Source organism: Anoplophora glabripennis, unplaced genomic scaffold (genome assembly GCF_000390285.2).
Source record: "Anoplophora glabripennis isolate ALB-LARVAE unplaced genomic scaffold, Agla_2.0 scaffold105, whole genome shotgun sequence".
Classification (NCBI taxonomy): domain Eukaryota; kingdom Metazoa; phylum Arthropoda; class Insecta; order Coleoptera; family Cerambycidae; genus Anoplophora; species Anoplophora glabripennis.
The window spans coordinates 469,937-488,288 of NW_019416276.1; the positions used below are offsets into that span (position 1 = coordinate 469,937).

Here is an 18,352-nt window from a genome sequence, read left to right on the forward strand (position 1 = left end):
AACTCCAGGAGCGTTATACACGTAAAATTAATCTTTTTTCCGAAATTTGACGTTTAATACATCGATTCGAGTATTCCCCCCAAAACAAATCCCCTTCCAGTAACCATAGTTGGCTTTGTATAGGACGTACAACACTTTTTAAAAAACGATTTTCTTTGTTTATTTATAAGCTACATTTTTGTTCATTACACTTTTTTTAATAAAATGCGTAGTTTTTGAGTTATTCACGAAAAATACCTTGAAAAAGTGTTGTTTTTTTTTTTCACTCAAAATTCCAAGTTTTCAATCGTGAATAACTAAAAAAGTATTGATTTCTCGAAAAAATTCTTCGAATATTTTTTGCTCAAGGTTTGGTTCTCTATCCAGCATTATTTTTGAAAAAATTTTCACCCCCAACAGGGGGTCAATCGGCGCTATGTCACTAATGTTCATTGGCCTTTTCTCTAACTATGTGCCAAATTTCAAGTCGATCGGTTCAGTTTGAAAGAATTCGGAGGTGAGAAGCTTCAATGACTGTACTAATTGTATTTGTTACCGCCGTTTTTCAGGTATCTTCACTGTGATGTGTTATAACGTTCTTTGTGATAAACTGGCGACGCGACAAATGTACAGTTACTGCCCCAGCTGGGCCCTGAACTGGGAATACAGGAAGAAGGGCATCCTGGAGGAGATAAAGCACTACGGCGCCGACATCATAAATCTCCAGGAGGTTGAAATGGAGCAATTCTACAATTACTTCCTGCCGGAATTGAAGATGGACGGTTACAACGGCATATACTCGCCCAAGTCCAGGGCGAAACACATGGCGGAGAGCGAACGGAAGTACGTCGACGGCTGCGCTATATTCTACAGGACGTCGAAGTGAGTAGAGCCATTACCACCTAAACAAAACATACGGGGTGCGGCATTAGTGCGTCGAAGTACGATATCTCCGTTATTATAGAAGATATTAAAAAAAGTTTCTTACAAAAATTGTAGCCAACTTAAAACATTTTAAATATATTTTCGTATGTACCGGGTGTTACGTATTACCAGGGTGAACCAAACATACTATTTTTTAAATGGGACACCTTATATATTACTTCAAATTTAGATTAAGCTCATCTCTCCCATGCTTCCAATATAGGGTTTAATTATATTATACAGTGTTTTCAAAAGTTATGGTCAATTGTATACGAGAATCAATACCATTTCAGCGTCCTGTATACCCTAGACAGAACAACTTAACAATAATTTTTTGGAGGCATAACTTTTTGATATTGGTACAGTTTTACGAGAAAGTGCTATTTCTTTATTATTGCAACAGTTTAGTATAGGGCGAGCCAAAACTTGAGCACGTAATTTTCTCAACTTTTTTAAATGAATCACCCTGTATTTTATTTTAAAAACTGAAAACACACTTTATGTTCTTTCATTTTTATATAAAAATAACCTATTGCTAAAATCATTAATTTCTGAGATATTTACCATTTAATAACAAGAAGAGAGTTTTTAAAAAATTCATATTATAACAAGTTGGTTAATATTATAAGAATTTCGTCTTAACAACGGATATTTTGTAATGTTTTCTAACAATTTGTCACACTGTCATTTGCCCATAGCCACCTTGTTATAATAGGAATTTTTTAAAAACTCTCATCTTGTTATTAAATGGTAAATATCTCAGAAATTAATGATTTTAGCTATATGGAAAATAAAATACAGGGTGAGTTTTATAAAATGGAAAATGAAAACGTTTTTCCCTTTTTCAATTCCATTCCCATTTAAACGAAATTGCCATTTTACTTAAAATGAAGTTTAATTTGATTCAGCCTACAAAACTATATTACTCATTTTTTTTTGTTCAGACTAAAGCCATGACAGGGTAGATCGAGTATCTTCAAATTTAAAATATGATAATAAATTTTTAATAAGATGTTTTAATATTTTATATGAAAAAGGGACTGTGCACACACGGAAAAATGTTTTGCTGTGTAAGACCTACTTAATTATTGAAAATATGCTACAAATTACTATTTACTGTTTGTGATTGTTTTCCAAAATATCATCACTCAAAATTCGTTCCTCGTTGATGTCTACAGTTAAGATGATCTGGGTACACTCTGTACATATTAAATGAAATAGAGAAGTGATATATTATAACATTATAAAGATAAAATCAGCTACTACAGTTCTGGATAGAAATTATTTTATTTGTTAGAAAGCACCTTGTATTTAAATACAAGAATTTTTTTAACAAGATTGATTTCTTTATAAAATGGAAAATGAAAATGTTTTCCCTTTTTTCAATTCCATTCCCATTTAAACGGAATTGCCATTTTACTTATGTAAAATGAAGGTAGGCTGAATCAAAGCCTACAAAACTATTACTCATTTTGTTTTTTTTTTGTACAGACTAAAGCCTCAAAATTGCTACTTGGGAAAATATTTAAGTGAATGAAACAAATGAAAATGTTAAAAAATAATTTTTATGAAAATTGTTTTTCTCTATTATTATTTATTATATCATTTCTTTCGCCATAATAAGATATGACAACATATGTTATTGCGATAATTTTTTAATTAAATATATAAAAAACAGTCTAGATACTATATGTATTTTAACTCTCTCGGTTTCAAGAATACAATACCTATATATGTTTTCAGCCACGCAAATTGAATAATTTAAAATATTTCGCATTTTCACCACCAAGAACGACGGTGACAGCATTTTTAACATTAAGGCGATATTTCGCATTGTATTAGCTATGTCCTGTCAAAATTTTGTTGGAGAAGGTAGTTTAATTTAAAAAATATCTTTACTATTTTTTTATAAAATCCGCTTTAATAATGTATATGTTCTTGAACATCTCTTGGGAAACCAAAAAATGAAAATTATGTCAATTATTCAGCAATTGTATAAAAAATATTTCATATAAAATCTTAACAACATTATTAATTTTGAAACAATTGCTAAATTTATCAAATTAAGCCAACAATTTCATTTACAATTGTAAATTGACATAAATAACGAGCGTTCAAATAAAAACGTGGTCGAAGTTGGCTCTGACACATTGGACGTAGGGAGTAGCTTATAGCGACCAACTTAACCTCATTTCTCAACGAGCTGTATAGCAGCTGTCAGTTTCAATAACGTTAATGACTATATAACTTTATTTTAAAGAATAATCGTGATAACAATAACAAACAATTAAAGGAGCTGCGGAAAGTGTCCCCCTCCTTGTTATAACAATAAATTAAAGCAGCTGCTGAAAGTGTCCCCCTCCTTGTTCCAAGCACTTTTCACACCTGTTCCTCAAAGAATTAAAGACATTTTCTAAGATGCTCGGGGTATTGTTAATTTCACGAATCTTGTCTATAAGTCGAGCCTGCAGATGGTTTAAATCAGGAATAGGCAGTTCAAAAATAGTATTTTTAAGGTAAGGCCACAAAAAGAAATCACACGGCGTAATATCACATGACCTCGGTGGAAATTCATGTTCAGCATTGAGACTTATTAGTCGATTTTGGAAAACTTCCCTCAACATATTCATCGTCTCGCCTGCCGTATGTGCCCTTGCGCCATCTTGTTGAAAGTAAAAGTTTGTAATTTCGTTTTCTTCCAGCTGGTTAACAAAAGGAGCGATAATTTCTTCTCTATACCTTTGCGCAGTAAGAGTACCATTAAAAAAAATAGGTCCATAAATCCTCCTTCGATTGAGAGCACACCAAACTCCAATTTTTTGAGCGTGTAGAGGGCCCTCGACAAAAAAGTTATCTGGTTTTTCAGAAGACCACATTCTCATATTCTGTGAGTTTACGTAACCACTTAAATGAAACCAGGCTTCATCAGAAAAAAAGGTGATATTATGAAGTTCACCGTAGTTGTTTAAAAACCATTCACAAAATACAGCCCGTCGCGGAAAATCAACTTCATGAAGTTCTTGCTGACAAGTTAAAAGATAGGAGAACAAACGCAAATCTTTTTTTAATACTGTGTGGCAGGTACCGACTGATACTCCCACCATTATTTGTGATAAAACACGTACAGAAGTTCTTGGCGCATTTTCCATTATTTGTAGGACATTCTCTTTTAATTCTTCAGTCCGCTTTTTATGTCGGCCGCTTCCTTCTTTTCTTGTTACACTACCCGTTTCACAAAAAACATTAACACAACGCTGAACTGCACTTTGAAAAATTTTGTACTCAACAACGCCGGGAAATTGATTTTGAAATTCTATGAAACATTCCTCAATAGAATACTTCCATAATCCATCAATCTTGCGTCCATTTCTAAAGTAGGACTCTATGATAAACACTTTTTGTTCTTGAGAAAACACCATTTTAAACGCTTTTTAAAACAAAAATATTCAAATTGATAGCGGCGATATAGCGCTTTGACAGATGACGTTTAAGTTCATTCGCTATACGCTACGCCCTACGTCCAAATTTTCAGAACCAGCTTGACCACGTTTTTATTTGAACGCTCGTTATAATACTAATTACATAATTTTGTACATTAGAACCGTTTATCTAGGATTTATAAAGAGAATTATACAATTTGTGATTTGTGATTTCGATACTCACAAACAATTTCTAGTTTATGATTCTTCGATAAAGATATTTGCATTGGCGTTTTATTGGAATTAAATTTGATACATTGTAAATTTCTTACCCTTATTTTTGCATTGTTTTTTTCCCTCAGGTTTACCTTAGTAAAGGAACACTTAGTTGAATTCAATCAGTTGGCGATGGCGAACGCAGACGGCTTAGAACACATGTTGAACAGGGTAATGCCAAAGGACAACATTGGGCTAGCTGCCCTTTTGCAAACCACTGATGCGGCCTGGGACAACAGTGAGTTGCCAATAGCCATTTTTAAATCGCCTCCTTAAATTTTAATCAAATTGTTTTAATTTTAATTTTAGTTTTACATTTTTTTTACATAAAGGTTACTGTTATCCCGACTTAATTGATTAATATATATTTTTTTTTCAGCTCCGCCAGACGCCCCCTTCATCCACCAGCCCCTCCTCGTCTGTACAGCGCATATCCATTGGGATCCCGAATTCTGTGATGTTAAGCTAATCCAAACCATGATGCTATCCAACGAGCTCAAATCGATTCTCGAACAGTCCGCGGAGACCCTGAAGGCGCACAACCTCCACCTGGACCCGAGCAACATCCAGCTGGTGCTCTGCGGCGACTTCAACTCCCTGCCCGACTCGGGCGTGATCGAGTTCCTCGGCACCGGGCGGGTGTCGCAGGACCACAAAGACTTCAAAGCATTTAGCTACAAGTCCTGCCTGGAGAAGATCTTGAGCTGTGATAAACCAAATGAATTTACACATTCCTTCAAGCTCGCGTCCGCATACAATGACGAAATTATGCCGTTCACCAACTACACGTAAGGAACTTGTTGGAAATTTGGCGCCCAACGTGGGGCATTCGAGATTTTGTATGTTTTGTTTTTTTTTCAGATTTGACTTTAAGGGTATCATCGACTACATCTTCTACGCAAAGCAAACAATGACTCCGCTGGGCTTGTTGGGTCCCCTGTCGCAGGAATGGCTGCAGCAGAACAAAGTGATAGGCTGCCCGCATCCGCACGTCTACTCCGACCACTTTCCTCTGCTAGTTGAACTGGAAATGGTGCCTACGATAACCGCAGCAATGAATGGAGTTGTAACTCTCAGGTGAGCCGAAAAAAAAAATGATTAAATCGCCTTCGAATGAAATACTTATGTTAAAAATTCAGTGCCGAAATAGTAGGCAGTGAGTCATTCTCGACATGCAGAAACGCGCGGCGGGCGAAGCGCGCGGGGATCGCGATTCCATGGGCGTATCAGTTTAGAGGTTTTCAAAAATCGTTAAATGTAGAACAACAAATAAATCTGTCGATTTCGGTAAAAACTAGATTATCCTTACAATTTTACACTTATGTCTCTACAGTTACTGGATTAATCGCAGATTAGTTCAATGGGATTCAGCTCATAGTGGTGTGGTGGTCATCAAAATAGTGGAATTGCTAATAATTGGGCCATTCCACGCCAAATCGACCACATTTAAAGGGGTGAGGGCCTTTCGATTTGGCTTTTATTGTTTTCTACCCCATTGAAAACCTCTGAGGATTTTTTCAAATTTTTTCACCCAACTCAAAAATGAATTATGAATTTTTGAAAAAATAGTTTATTTTTAAATAAACAACTTTTTTAAAAATTGAAATATCTGGACGTTTTTTTTTTCAAAACTTGTTTTTAAATGTACTTTTTCAAAAAAGAATAGAATTTTCATTGTTTTTTTTTTCAATTTTCGAAAATAAAACTGACAATTTTTATAAATCCTCAAATTTTTTCAGTGGTGTTTCTTCGTTTTCTATTTTTTTTTATTGATTGTAAAATTTTTTTTTATCAAATTTAGCTTATTTCACATACCATTTTGAAAATTTTTGAAAATGTATATAGAATCCCAAAATTGAAAAAAAATATATGAAAGAAATAATTGAGTGGTAAACATAAAAAAAATTTCTTATTTTTTTTGGAAAAGTTAAGAAAAAAATAGATCGTTTTGAATAATTTTCGAAAATATATTTAAAGCCAAAAATTTTGAAAAAAAAACGTCCTGATAACACAATTTTTGAAAAAGTTATGGTTATTTTAAAAAAAGCTATTTTTTCAAAAATCCAAAAACAAAGAAAATGAAAAAAAAAGTTATTTGGTCCATCTTTGGACGAACAACAGTGGGTGTTAAAAAAGACATGCAACGCACTTGAACTCAAATAAATCATTTTGAAACCATCCTCTTGATTTTTTGAAATCAATCGCTGCATAGAATAAATTTTTCAATTTTGGGATTCTATATACATTTTCAAAATGGTGTGAAATAAACTAAATTTGAAAAAAAAATTTTTCAATCAATAAAAAAATATAGAAAACGAAAAAACCTGAAAAAATTTATAAAAAAAAAATTTCAAAAATGGTAATCATCAAGAAATTTTCGTTTTTTTTTCGAAAATTGAAAAGAAAGTGAAGGTAGGTCCAGATAATTTTGATCTATTTTTTTCCAAAATAAATTTAAAGCCAAAAATTTAAAAAAAAAAACGTCCTGATAACTCAATTTTTGAAAAAGTTATGGTTATTTTAAAAAAAAGCTATGTTTTCAAAAATTCATAACTTTTTTGAGTTGGGTGAAAAAATTTGAAAAAATTCTCAGAAAAGTTTTCAAAGGGGTAGAAAACAATAAAAAAGTTTCAGCCAAATCGAAAGGGGTCAGGATCAAAAGTGGTCGATTTGGCGTGGAATGCCCCCATTACACTCAATATTTTTGTTCCATTGAACCATTCCATGATTTCCTCCTTTTCTCCATGCAGATGTCGACAATATTACTAGGTAAAATACAGGGTGTAAGAAGTTTGACTGCTATTACTTCAGCATGAGATAGAGTAATCATAAATAAACAAAAAAAGTTGTATATTACAAGGGCGTAAGATTAACAGTTTTCAAAATACAGCGAGTATTAATATTGGGGAGTCCACCACCATTTTCGATGCACGCGTGACACCTTCGAATCCAACTTTCGTGCACTCGCTGGAAAACACCACAAGAAAAGGAAATAGTGTTAAACGCAAAAACACTCAGACACAGTCCAATTCCAGATACTAACTGAAATGCGCATTGCTGGCAGTCAAACTTCTAACACCGTGTATTTGTATTAGTCGACTATGATCTTTATCACATTACATTCTTGATATATTGTATCAGTCATTTCTGACAATCCTGATTATCAGATCAGATAACACCTACAACGATTCCATTTTTAACACTAAAATGTTACAAGTCAGAGACTAGGGTTCCAATAAGTCAAATCAATAAAACCAACCAATGTTGGTTGTCTCTCTTTTTATACTCGAAAAGTGTGTGTAAGCAGGCTAAATGTTTTTTCGGAACACTATGCGAAATGAACCGCACATTACAACTTCCATTCGGAGAATACACAAAATAATTTTATCGGATTAAGAGGTTGTAAAAACTGTGATTTGATTTATTTGTGAGTTTACTGGTTACTATTTTGGCACTAAAATATAGTTCATTATAAATAAAATAAATATACTTAGTCAATTTTTAAGGATGTTTTTAAGCTTTTGCAGTTCTTATACGAAAATTGGAGTGTATCACCAAATTAAACGTTTTGTGATGTAAATTTGGCATGTTATTTTGTTTTTCAGCCCACAAAAGTTAGTTCATTATGGGTATTACGGTCAGTACGTTTCGCAACCGTACGGACCTGTTTATTACTATCCCAGTTACATTTGACATACGATAGGCCAAATTTTCGAAATTCCACCTAGATCTCGCATTAAAGTGTGTATACTTAGCAGGTTTGTATGATGTGTACGGTCGTATGGGTGTAAATCGTTCGGAACGGTGGACATTCGGAATTTTTTTTTGTTTCTTATAAAAAATGTTTAGTTCAAAGTTTATTTATTAACACTATTTACTGGGCGTTTGTGCGTTTTTTAACACTCATTTTTTTAAATATGTTTATGTTGAAAATGGATAAATTAAAATTAATTTTTGTGGGATTAGAGCGATATTATAATCAGAACAGTATGCAATGAAGGACAATTTTCCAAGGAAAATTTTCAAAATGTGGCTGACAACGAAAGAAAGGATGAGAAATCAAAAATTTCTAAAAAAAAACGTGGCCCTCGATTGCGCTGCTCTGATTATTCTATTTCGATATTGTATGTGTGATCTCTTTAATGTATACAGGGTGTCCGGGAAAATGTGGGAAATCTCTTGGGTGCGATAGAACATGAAAAAATAAGTTCCTATAAAATGAACCATGATTTCAATTTTTTTTTCTCGACAACTAAGTGCGATACGAAAGTTATTCAAACAACAGGACAGTTTCATTTCAAGATGTTTAATCCGAAAAAATACAAAATTTAAAAAAACGCAGTGGTGTCCCAGGAGGCGCCTTAACGAAATTATTGAAAAACTTCATAAGGGGGTTTGACAAGGGCTCCGTGAAGTCTGATACACTTGCGGGCACGACCAATCGGGGACTGCTGTACCCGCCACAATAACCCAGCATTGTTCTTTATCACATCACAATGAAACGGGATTCTCTGTAGAAGTTCCTCCTTAGTGTCGAATTGTTTGGTAGACCGATCAAAATATCTCATTTAGAGGGCAAAAAAAAAAAGAAAATTGTTACCTCGACTTTTATTAGTTGAAATGGTAAAGAGGCTTATAATAAACGAAAAAAAAATTAATGCGTGAGCGGGGGTGGCGGAGGGTTGATTTGGGGGGTTGAAAAGTTGTGAAAAATTGTATCATTGGGATTTCTAGCAAAAATTGATGGCAAACTAAAAAGTATCCAATATGATAGTTGTAGATCATGCAAAAATCTACAAATTTTATAGAGATCACTTTTTAAGATAACCTCAAAATTTCCGAGAAAAATGTGAAAAACAGTTTTTTTCTGATTTTTCGTTTTTTATTTCTCATTTCCGCAAAAATAATTTAATTTTGACGAAACTTGGTGAAAATATACCTTTCTGTGTCTTAAATAACCACAAATAGTTTTAGATAAAAAAAATCAAGAAGTTTCCGAGATGTTAATTTTTTCCGGGGGCTAAAACACTTTTTTTTCAAAGAATAATTCTACTTAGAAAAATGATCGTAGCATTCTGTCGGTGATCATTTTTTTCGTTTTGAATTACTATTTGATGAAATAAAAAATCTGTTATCACAGTTCAAAAACATGCTCAATAATGCAAAAAAAAATTAAAATGACTTGCAACAATGAATTTTTTAGTAATTGTTGATAATTTGTTAAAAAGTGATTACACCATTCAATGCTACAGAAAAAAATACAAAAAAAAAAAACTGGAAAAAAAAGTCGAACGTACTTTCGATTGCTTCGAGCAACTTTCAGTCATTTTTAGCATATATCCCATCACTTGCAAAAATCCCAGATATAAAAATTTCAGATGCCATGTTCAGAATTTAAATCGGACCATTTTTATTAAATCACCACGCTGTGCAAAAAAAAGTTCCGAATTTGTTTATAATGCAATTGTGCAAAAACTATGCATCGGGTCATCTTGCGCACGATTAAACTACAGATTATTATCTGTCATTTCCCGCAAGATTGTTTTTCCAGCTTGAAATTTGACGGTTATGAATTTTTGAAGAAAGATCTATTTTAGAGGATTTTCCGGATTTTCTCTGTAAAAAAATGAACCGATACGCACAAAAAAAACATTTTATAGGTTTTTTTATTCTCTACAAAAGTCCTATTGAAAGTAAGACGATTCCATCATTATTTTTCGAGATTTTATAGAAAAACCAAAAAAATTTCAATTTTTGCAGTTTTTATTGTTTAAAAAAAAAATTGTTCACGACATCTGGGGAATGACTTGGGTTTTCATTTACTATTTTTTAAATGGTAATACATGAAACTTGCTGTAATGTTTAAGTGTGTCAAAAAATCTCTGTTGGTTGGCCTAAAAGTTCTGTCAGATAAATGATGATTTTATTTAGAATTGGGAATGTTTTGGGTTGCATATTTTTGACGATCTGCAACTAACGAATGCTGTTTTCTTTTCGCAGGTAGCAACACGCAGAGCATAGAACATAGCCATTGTCGCCTTCGCATTTGCTGTACCTGTATATCAGAAGACACAAGGTCGTCAAGCCACAGACAACTTCGTTTCGGAAAAAATGTTTCGGAAGTAGTACCTGACGGCATCGTCCTATAAACCAAAAATAAAGCAAACCCATACATTTCTTGAATAAGTTCAAATCTACCTTTTTACTAAAGATAGAGTTTTTGTGGTGGCGTCTCACATCCGACCGGAAATCAAAAACAAACGCGCACACGCTCGCCGGTCGCGATCCCGCGCGACGCGCCGTCATTTATTTTTTGTATTCATTGTAATTGAGATTGCTGTGATTTTCGCGTTATTTTTTATTTTTCTTGCGCGCGCGACGCGCGGGATCGCCTCCAGGCCCGTTCATTGGCTTCTTACTTTTTTTTTCCGTTTTATTTGGGAGGTTATACACCGCACGTTAGATATTACACGCGTTACTATCATTTTTACTGGATTGTAATATAAAAATTTATATTTTGTAAATAACGTTTGACGCGGGAATCGACATAGATCGAGGTATATTTCACGGTGGTGGGACCGCACGTGAGAAATCTGCGCGCATTTTAAACAAATATACTTCAAAAGTCTGAGGATCATGTAAATTTTTCGTCTAAATAGTAAGTATAATATATAACGTTACGACAGTATGTATTTAATTTTATGTAGAGTACTGAGAAGTACACTTTTTACCTTTTGTGTCCGTTTTTTATCTGGTGACGAGACGTCGGCGGCCTCGACCGGGCGCGGTTTCCGTTTACTGTAATTTTATGTTGTTTTCAGTGTTTCCCCCTCTTCCTTCAAGTGATAATTTTTGTGATCGGGGAACCCTGGCCGGTCGCGGCCGTCGGGCGTTCGATTTATTTATTATGTACGCGTTAATTTTTAGTAGGGCGCATCGATGTTGATACATTTTTTTTTTGTTGTGATCCGTTACGTGCTTGCTTTTTCTCAATACACGGAAACAATAATGAATAGGAAAAAAAAACGCTTTTCGAGAACTGTTTCTAAAAAATGTACTATATTATTTTTATACAACAAGAAATTCTCTTTTCAAAATAAAATACAAAAAAATAAACAATTTTTTACCTTTTAAGATAAATAGTGAGTGCTAGGAGAAATCCGCGGCCGTGTTATCGTATCCGGTAGTTATCTTAATAATATGCAATATTATACACAGAGGTACAAATAGGGATAAATGGGAGTAGACGAGGCAATTTTTAGTGCAATAACTGCGGAACCTTTTTTTTTATCAAATTGTAAATAGGCGATCTTTTATTTTTTTAATTTTTCGAACTTAGCATCTTTTAATCGACTGACGGCGACTTAGCAATGACTGATGCGGTGTGTTCAGGGATACGACAAATGCAGGTTAAATCCGAGGTCAAACGATTTTTAGTATTTAGCAGAAGCATAAAAAAAATGAGAACTTTTCGGAAAAATATTTCGATGTTTCCTTTGTACGGAGTGGACCAAATTCGACATTTTTGAGAGAGGTTTCTCCTATTTCCCGAAAAGATACGAAAAAAGTAATTTGAATGTCACCGGCTCGATTTTTGGGGAACGTTGATTTGCGAAAACCGCACCTCGATATCTTGATTTGTTTCAGAGATACAGGGCGTTTCCCAATTTTGGTTGGTTTTGTATTAGATTTTTACGAAGAGGTTTTTTTCCACAGTTTTGTTTGCAAAATCCGGCGGCGTACGCGATGCTTTCCACTAATTGAATTTTTTTGTAATTGAAAATGAATATTTTACGATTTTTTAAGCATAAAGTTTCCTTTCAAATGATTTTTGACATTTTTGTCATCACTTGAAAGGGAATTTTATGCAGATTTGAAATTTTAATAAAACTATAAAAATATGTGAAAAATGAGTAAAATATCGCAAAAAACTAAAAAACCTCTAAAAAAACCTAATATTTCTATGGAAAAAAAAGTCACTGAGCATCGAAGAAAACGGCCAAAATAGGAAAATGCATTGTATTGGAAATTCCTCTTTTTTCAAAAATCTTGGTATTTAAAATATTTATTTTCTGTCACGTCGAGAGACGGGAGAACCCCCGCAAATTTGTCTAATTTGGCTCACCCTGTACAGTGTGTTTCATTTCGATCATCACCGTCTTCATATTTTGAAACCGATGGGTTGATTTTCATACACATTTCTTTGTTTCTAACCTGTCTTCATGGCGTACTGTGTTGAAAAACTTCCATAAAAATTAGAATATCGGATTAGGCATAATTTCTTTCAGATGGACACACGCAATACATTTTTATAGATTTTATTACGCAATTTGTCTAAATATGAATCAATGCACAAATAACAGACTTTCCTCCGTTCTATCGCAGGTTTTCTATAAAATGTAGTTAGTTTGAAACTTAAATTACTTTTTGGTGTAAGGAAATTTGTAATTTGCTGCTTTCGAATAAGTAACTTACAAATTTCTATATACCAAGAAGTAATTTAAGTTTCAAATCAAGTCCATTTTATAGAAAATCTGCGTCAAAATGGAGGAAAGTCTGTTATTTGTGCATTTGTCTAAATATGAATTAATGCTCAAATAACAGACTTTCCTCCATTCTAATGCATAGTTTCTATAAAATGGAGTTGATTTGAAACTCAAATTACTTTTTGTTGTAAAGAAATTTGTAATTTGCCGCTTTTGAATAAGTAAATTACAAATTTCTTTACACCAAAAAGTTGTGCGAGTTTAAAACTAACTCCATTTTATAGAAAATATGTGTTAGAATGGAGGAAAGTCTGTTGTTTGTGCATTAATCCATATTTAGACAAACTGTGTAATAAAATCTATAAAAATGTATTGCTGGTCGCCTATTTACTATAGAGCTCTTTTAACTTCCTTAAAAAAAGTATTACAAATAGAAAGAAAATAAAAAAAGACTGAATATTACGTAAAAAAAATTACTGTGTCAAATAAAGAAAAATTATCACATAATTTTTAACGAAATAATTTGTTTAACGTATTTGTCAATATTTTTGCCTCATAATTATTGATTGTTCGTGTTTGTCACCACAACAGTGCCTTTGCGCGCTGCGTCTAAAACTTTGAATTTCTGTAATTGACCCAATCTTTTGATCTATCTGTATAAATTCTACCGTTTGTTACAAACTCTAACCCGAAAATGTCTCATTATGACGAATATTGCAATTTTCAAAATTGTACATACTAAAATGAACACCCTTTATGATCGATCTAAATGTAATTTTTATACCAAGTGGAGGTAGGAGCAATTTGTTAAATCAGATTGTAAATTTTTGGCGTAATTTTTTGAACACAGCAAGCCATGGAATTAGGGGAGAAACGAAATTTAGGATGAGGTCGATCTCATCGAGCAGTCCTTGCCGAAAAAAAAATGAATATTCCTGAACACACTACGATTAATATGTCATTTTAACAAAATCAATTTGAAATAGCGTCCGGCCTATTAAAAGACGATCATTCTAGTCCTTATACACAAATTTTTGTATATAATTTTTAAACTCGTTTTATTTATACCAACTATTTATTGTTTTCCAAACGTACGTCTAGATTTTACAAAATTTTTCTCTTACCCGTTTTAAAAAGTCGTTTTTATCTCTTCTTCAATTTTTCAGTTGTCTAAAGAAAGCGCTAACGAAAATAAAACATCGCCTCGTAATTTGCTTAGACGAATGTACTTTCTTTGGTTTCTTTCATATGTTTACGCACGGCCATTAACTGTAATATTTTTAAATTGTCGTTAATAATTTTGTTTACAGAACATCGCGTTTCGACTGTTTCAACTTTCGTAGCTTTAATTCTCAAACGGCAACCTCAGTAAGAGCTTCAACCGATTTGTATCAGAAGAATTTTTTATGCTTGCGTCATACGACTCGACTTGGGTTGTTGTCCAGCCGAAAAATCGTTGTATGACTCCAGTGTATCGAAAATTCTTCTTTTTTTTTTCAGGAAATATTGTGTAACAGATTGAATCAAAAGTTATTTATTTTGTGGGTGTACGAATAGTTGAGTTTAAAGTCAATTCGATCTTCGCTTTTAGAGTGATTTATTTCCCTCCGATGGAATTAATTTCGTAGGCTTAATTGTAGTAGAGATAATTGTTTAGCTATTTTTCACTATACAAAGTCACGTTAAAATTAACCCGAGAGAGCGTTATTTTTTAATAATTAAACAAGTGGTTGAGCGACGGCAGACACAAGGAGGATTAATTTTAACTGCACTCTGTATATTGGTTTTGAAGGCCTAAAAAACCCTCCGCTTTTCGATGTCGAAATGAAGTGATTCACACCCCCCCCCTCCCCGTGCATGTGTTATTTCTGTAACAACGATTTGCATTGTAACCCTGTTTTTGGTTTATCACGTTAGGTACTTAATAAAATTTATGAAATTTCATAATTACATCATGATTTAACAGAGATCTCAAATTTTATACTATTAATTTTTAATGTTCTTCAGTAGTGCTTACGGTATTGGACAATGGTTTTTTTTTTTGTAATTTTAAGTTAATATTAGGTGTTCTTTAACAAATATTTATGTAAAATAGAATGAAATAAATGAAATTGGACCATTTGACGGTGGTAATCATTTTACCCTTGAGATTATTTCAAATAAATGGTACCGAACACTTTTTTTTAGTTTTATTTCCAACTGGAAACAATTTTAAAAATCCCGCCGTACCCTACATCCATAGAACAGAAACACATTCTCATTTTAATAGTTTTGACTGACTCAAGGTCACGACTCTATCCCTATAGAACTTGTTTATAAAAGAATTTACGTGACCACTCCCACTTGACCCAACAACCAATGAAGTGATATGTTGGGTTAGTAGTTCTAATTTTAAATATAAATTAGTTCGAATGTTATAATTTTACATACGCTGCCATCTATACTTTAGTAAATTATAGGGAATGACTTTAGAAGGTAGGTATCTGCAACGTGTCTGATTTCCCCGTTAAATTAATTGGGTTCTTCACCACTAGATGGCGCGAAAAAATTAATTTTAATTTAAGATCTTAAATTTTTATTAAAACCTAGGAAAATCTAAAAAAATTTTATATTAAACGATCCCAAAAATTGTTCTTAATCATTGAAGTTAATTCCTGTTTGGTTCTCAGAGTTATCAAGACCTTTCAATTTTCCTCACTTCGACAAAAACTATTCATATTAAGATTGACCAACGGGACGAGCTATCTGCGATTTGGCCCTTAATCGAAAATTTAATTTTTGATAAATTTCTGGAAATTACACTCTATCTCATACTTTTTCCAGATTTTCCAGTTTTTCTCTAAATCGAAAGTAGATACATAAAATAGTGAAATACCAATGATCCCAGGTTGTTCAGTGGGCCGAAATACCTGCGGATTTGCCTTTACATCAAAATTTAAATTTTTAAGAGTTTTCCGGAATTTTCATGGACTTTCCATCAATTTTTCTCAAAACACTTGACGTTCCAAAAAAATCCCTTAGACTATACCGACAATGGTAGTTTTAATCAGTGGCGGCTCGTGATATTGTGAACAGGTGAGACCCGTGGCTTATTTACTAGATAGTCAAGAAAAAAAAAGCGCCGGTCAAAAATTTTTAAATTTTTCAAGGTCAAACGACTAAATGCATCTGGAAATTCTTAGTTGCATTTACAAAAACTGATGTTCACGCGCAGGATTTTCATTCAAATTTTATAAAAAATTTAAATAACTATTTGGTTATTTTATTAATCCGCTCTCAATAAATAGACATAAATTTCCCTCATTTTTTATTACCGAGGTCTTCACTTAATAGCCAAATTATATTGTTATTATATTATTAATATCAGAACATTAAAAATTTTATTTATAATAAAATTAAGTAACAGAAAAAAAATTGATATACAGGGTGATTGAGAACTTATCCAAAAAAAAAAAATTCTGGATGTACAGGGGATCCTTACAAATACAATTTTGTAAAGAAAAAATCAAAAAGGGCAGTTCGAAAATGATTTTTTAAATCATTTTCGAACACTTCTACACGGCACTAGAAACTGGTCCACTGTAAATCCTGACCTAGCACAATGCGACCGGCATGGCGGTGTGATAAAAACGGACAAAAACTTTCGCAAGAAATATGTAAATAGAATTTTATCGCACCTATTGTATATCGGCAAATTCAACTGCTTTTGCCTTTATTAATTAATAAAATTAATTTGTGTTTTTAAATAATAAAATCATTTGACATAGCCGATGTTACAACGATTGTTCAATATTTTATCCACCAATGTTGTCTTGTTTCACCATAACACAAATGCTTCACCATAAATTAAAACGATATCCATCAACTCCGAGTACACGCAAACCATTTTTGACACAAACTACCCATTTTTGACACTAACTACTAAAAACCTGTTGTAAACGCCACAGATAGCAAGTAAATATTGCAACGATGATTGCAAAATCCGAATTCAGTATTCGGAGTCGCTGAGGCCACGTGGCGAATGACGCTAGAGACTACAGTTGTCCAGCTATGTAGTGGTTGAATGTACTATAACTTTTTTTTTTTTTCTCGGAAACTATAAGGATTTTACAAAATTTTTTTTACAATATTCATTCCATTTCTCATGCTGCATCTATTCCCAAATTTTTTTTGGATAAATTGTGAATCACCCTGTATTTACCTAATAATGAAAAAAATGTTCCTACTTGGTTTAAGAATATTAAAAAATTTGAAAAAATATGAAAACAAATTTTCATAGCCAGCCAACTTATACATACAGTGTGTCCACAGACTGAGTGCACATGGGGTGTAAATGACAAAAATTTTTCAAGTTGAAATTTTAGCTTCTGGGCCTTAAACTAGGAAATTGAAAAAATTTGTTCCATTAATTAATGTACAGGGTGTTTTTATGATGAATTTTCAGAAATTGTCAAGAGTAAAGTACCTTTGTTTTGAAAAATATCAAAAATATTTACTTAGAAAAGTTGTTGAGAATTAAAAGCTATGGCATTATTTGTATTTTTTATTTCTCGTTTCAATTTAAATAAATCGTTATTAAATGGGGACCCATAGACTTTTTTCTTGAGATAGCCCCATAAATAAAAGTCTATTAGAGTTAAATCAGGACTTCTAGGAGGCCAAGAAATAGGGCCATTTCGTCCACTCCACCGCGCAGAAAATTGACCGTCTAGCCATTCTTGAATGATTCACGTTGAATGTGATGGGCGTCCGTCTCTTTGAAAGTAAAGAAAAAAAAAACAAAAATGGCTTATCAAATTGAAAATTGACAATCTGCCATAACTTTTAGATCTCAGGAACATTCTTAACAATTGATTCTCGACAACTCTTGACAATTGACAATTTCTGAAAATTCATCGTAAAAACACCCTGTACATTAATTGGACTAATTTTTCAACTTCTTAGTTTAAGGCCAAGCAGAGATGAAGCCCAGTTCAAATTTCAACCCAAAAAATTTTTGTCATTTACACCCAGTGTGCACTCAATCCGTGGACACACTATATAAAACTACGCCGCCAGCTTTACATTTGCCTCCACTTTTAACAAAATATTTTAAAAACATAGTGAATGTTTTTATAAAACAGGTTTATTTTTCCGTCTTTTAAATTTGCAAATTCACTTATAATGTCTTTAACTGAGGATCGGCACTAAGACTTTGCAATAATTCTTTTGCTGTCGTCATCACTGATAAGTTGTTTAAGCACTCTTTCATTGTATTTCTGTCTCAAT

At 32.9% G+C, this 18,352-nt stretch overlaps 1 protein-coding gene across 2 annotated transcripts in view; it reads left to right on the forward strand.

Moving 5' to 3' along the window:
* The window catches only part of LOC108903194 (CCR4-NOT transcription complex subunit 6-like), a 340,221-nt gene extending 327,275 nt beyond the window's left edge, over positions 1-12,946 (forward strand). For both annotated transcript variants that reach the window (XM_018705283.1, XM_018705284.2), the window contains exons 5-9: positions 549-861; positions 4,685-4,836; positions 4,978-5,386; positions 5,460-5,675; positions 10,599-12,946. In XM_018705283.1, coding sequence (XP_018560799.1) covers positions 549-861; positions 4,685-4,836; positions 4,978-5,386; positions 5,460-5,675; positions 10,599-10,602 — 1,094 coding nt within the window. In that variant the 3' untranslated portion in view covers positions 10,603-12,946. The remainder of the gene's footprint in view (positions 1-548; positions 862-4,684; positions 4,837-4,977; positions 5,387-5,459; positions 5,676-10,598) is intronic.
* The last annotated feature ends 5,406 nt before the right edge of the window (positions 12,947-18,352 follow it).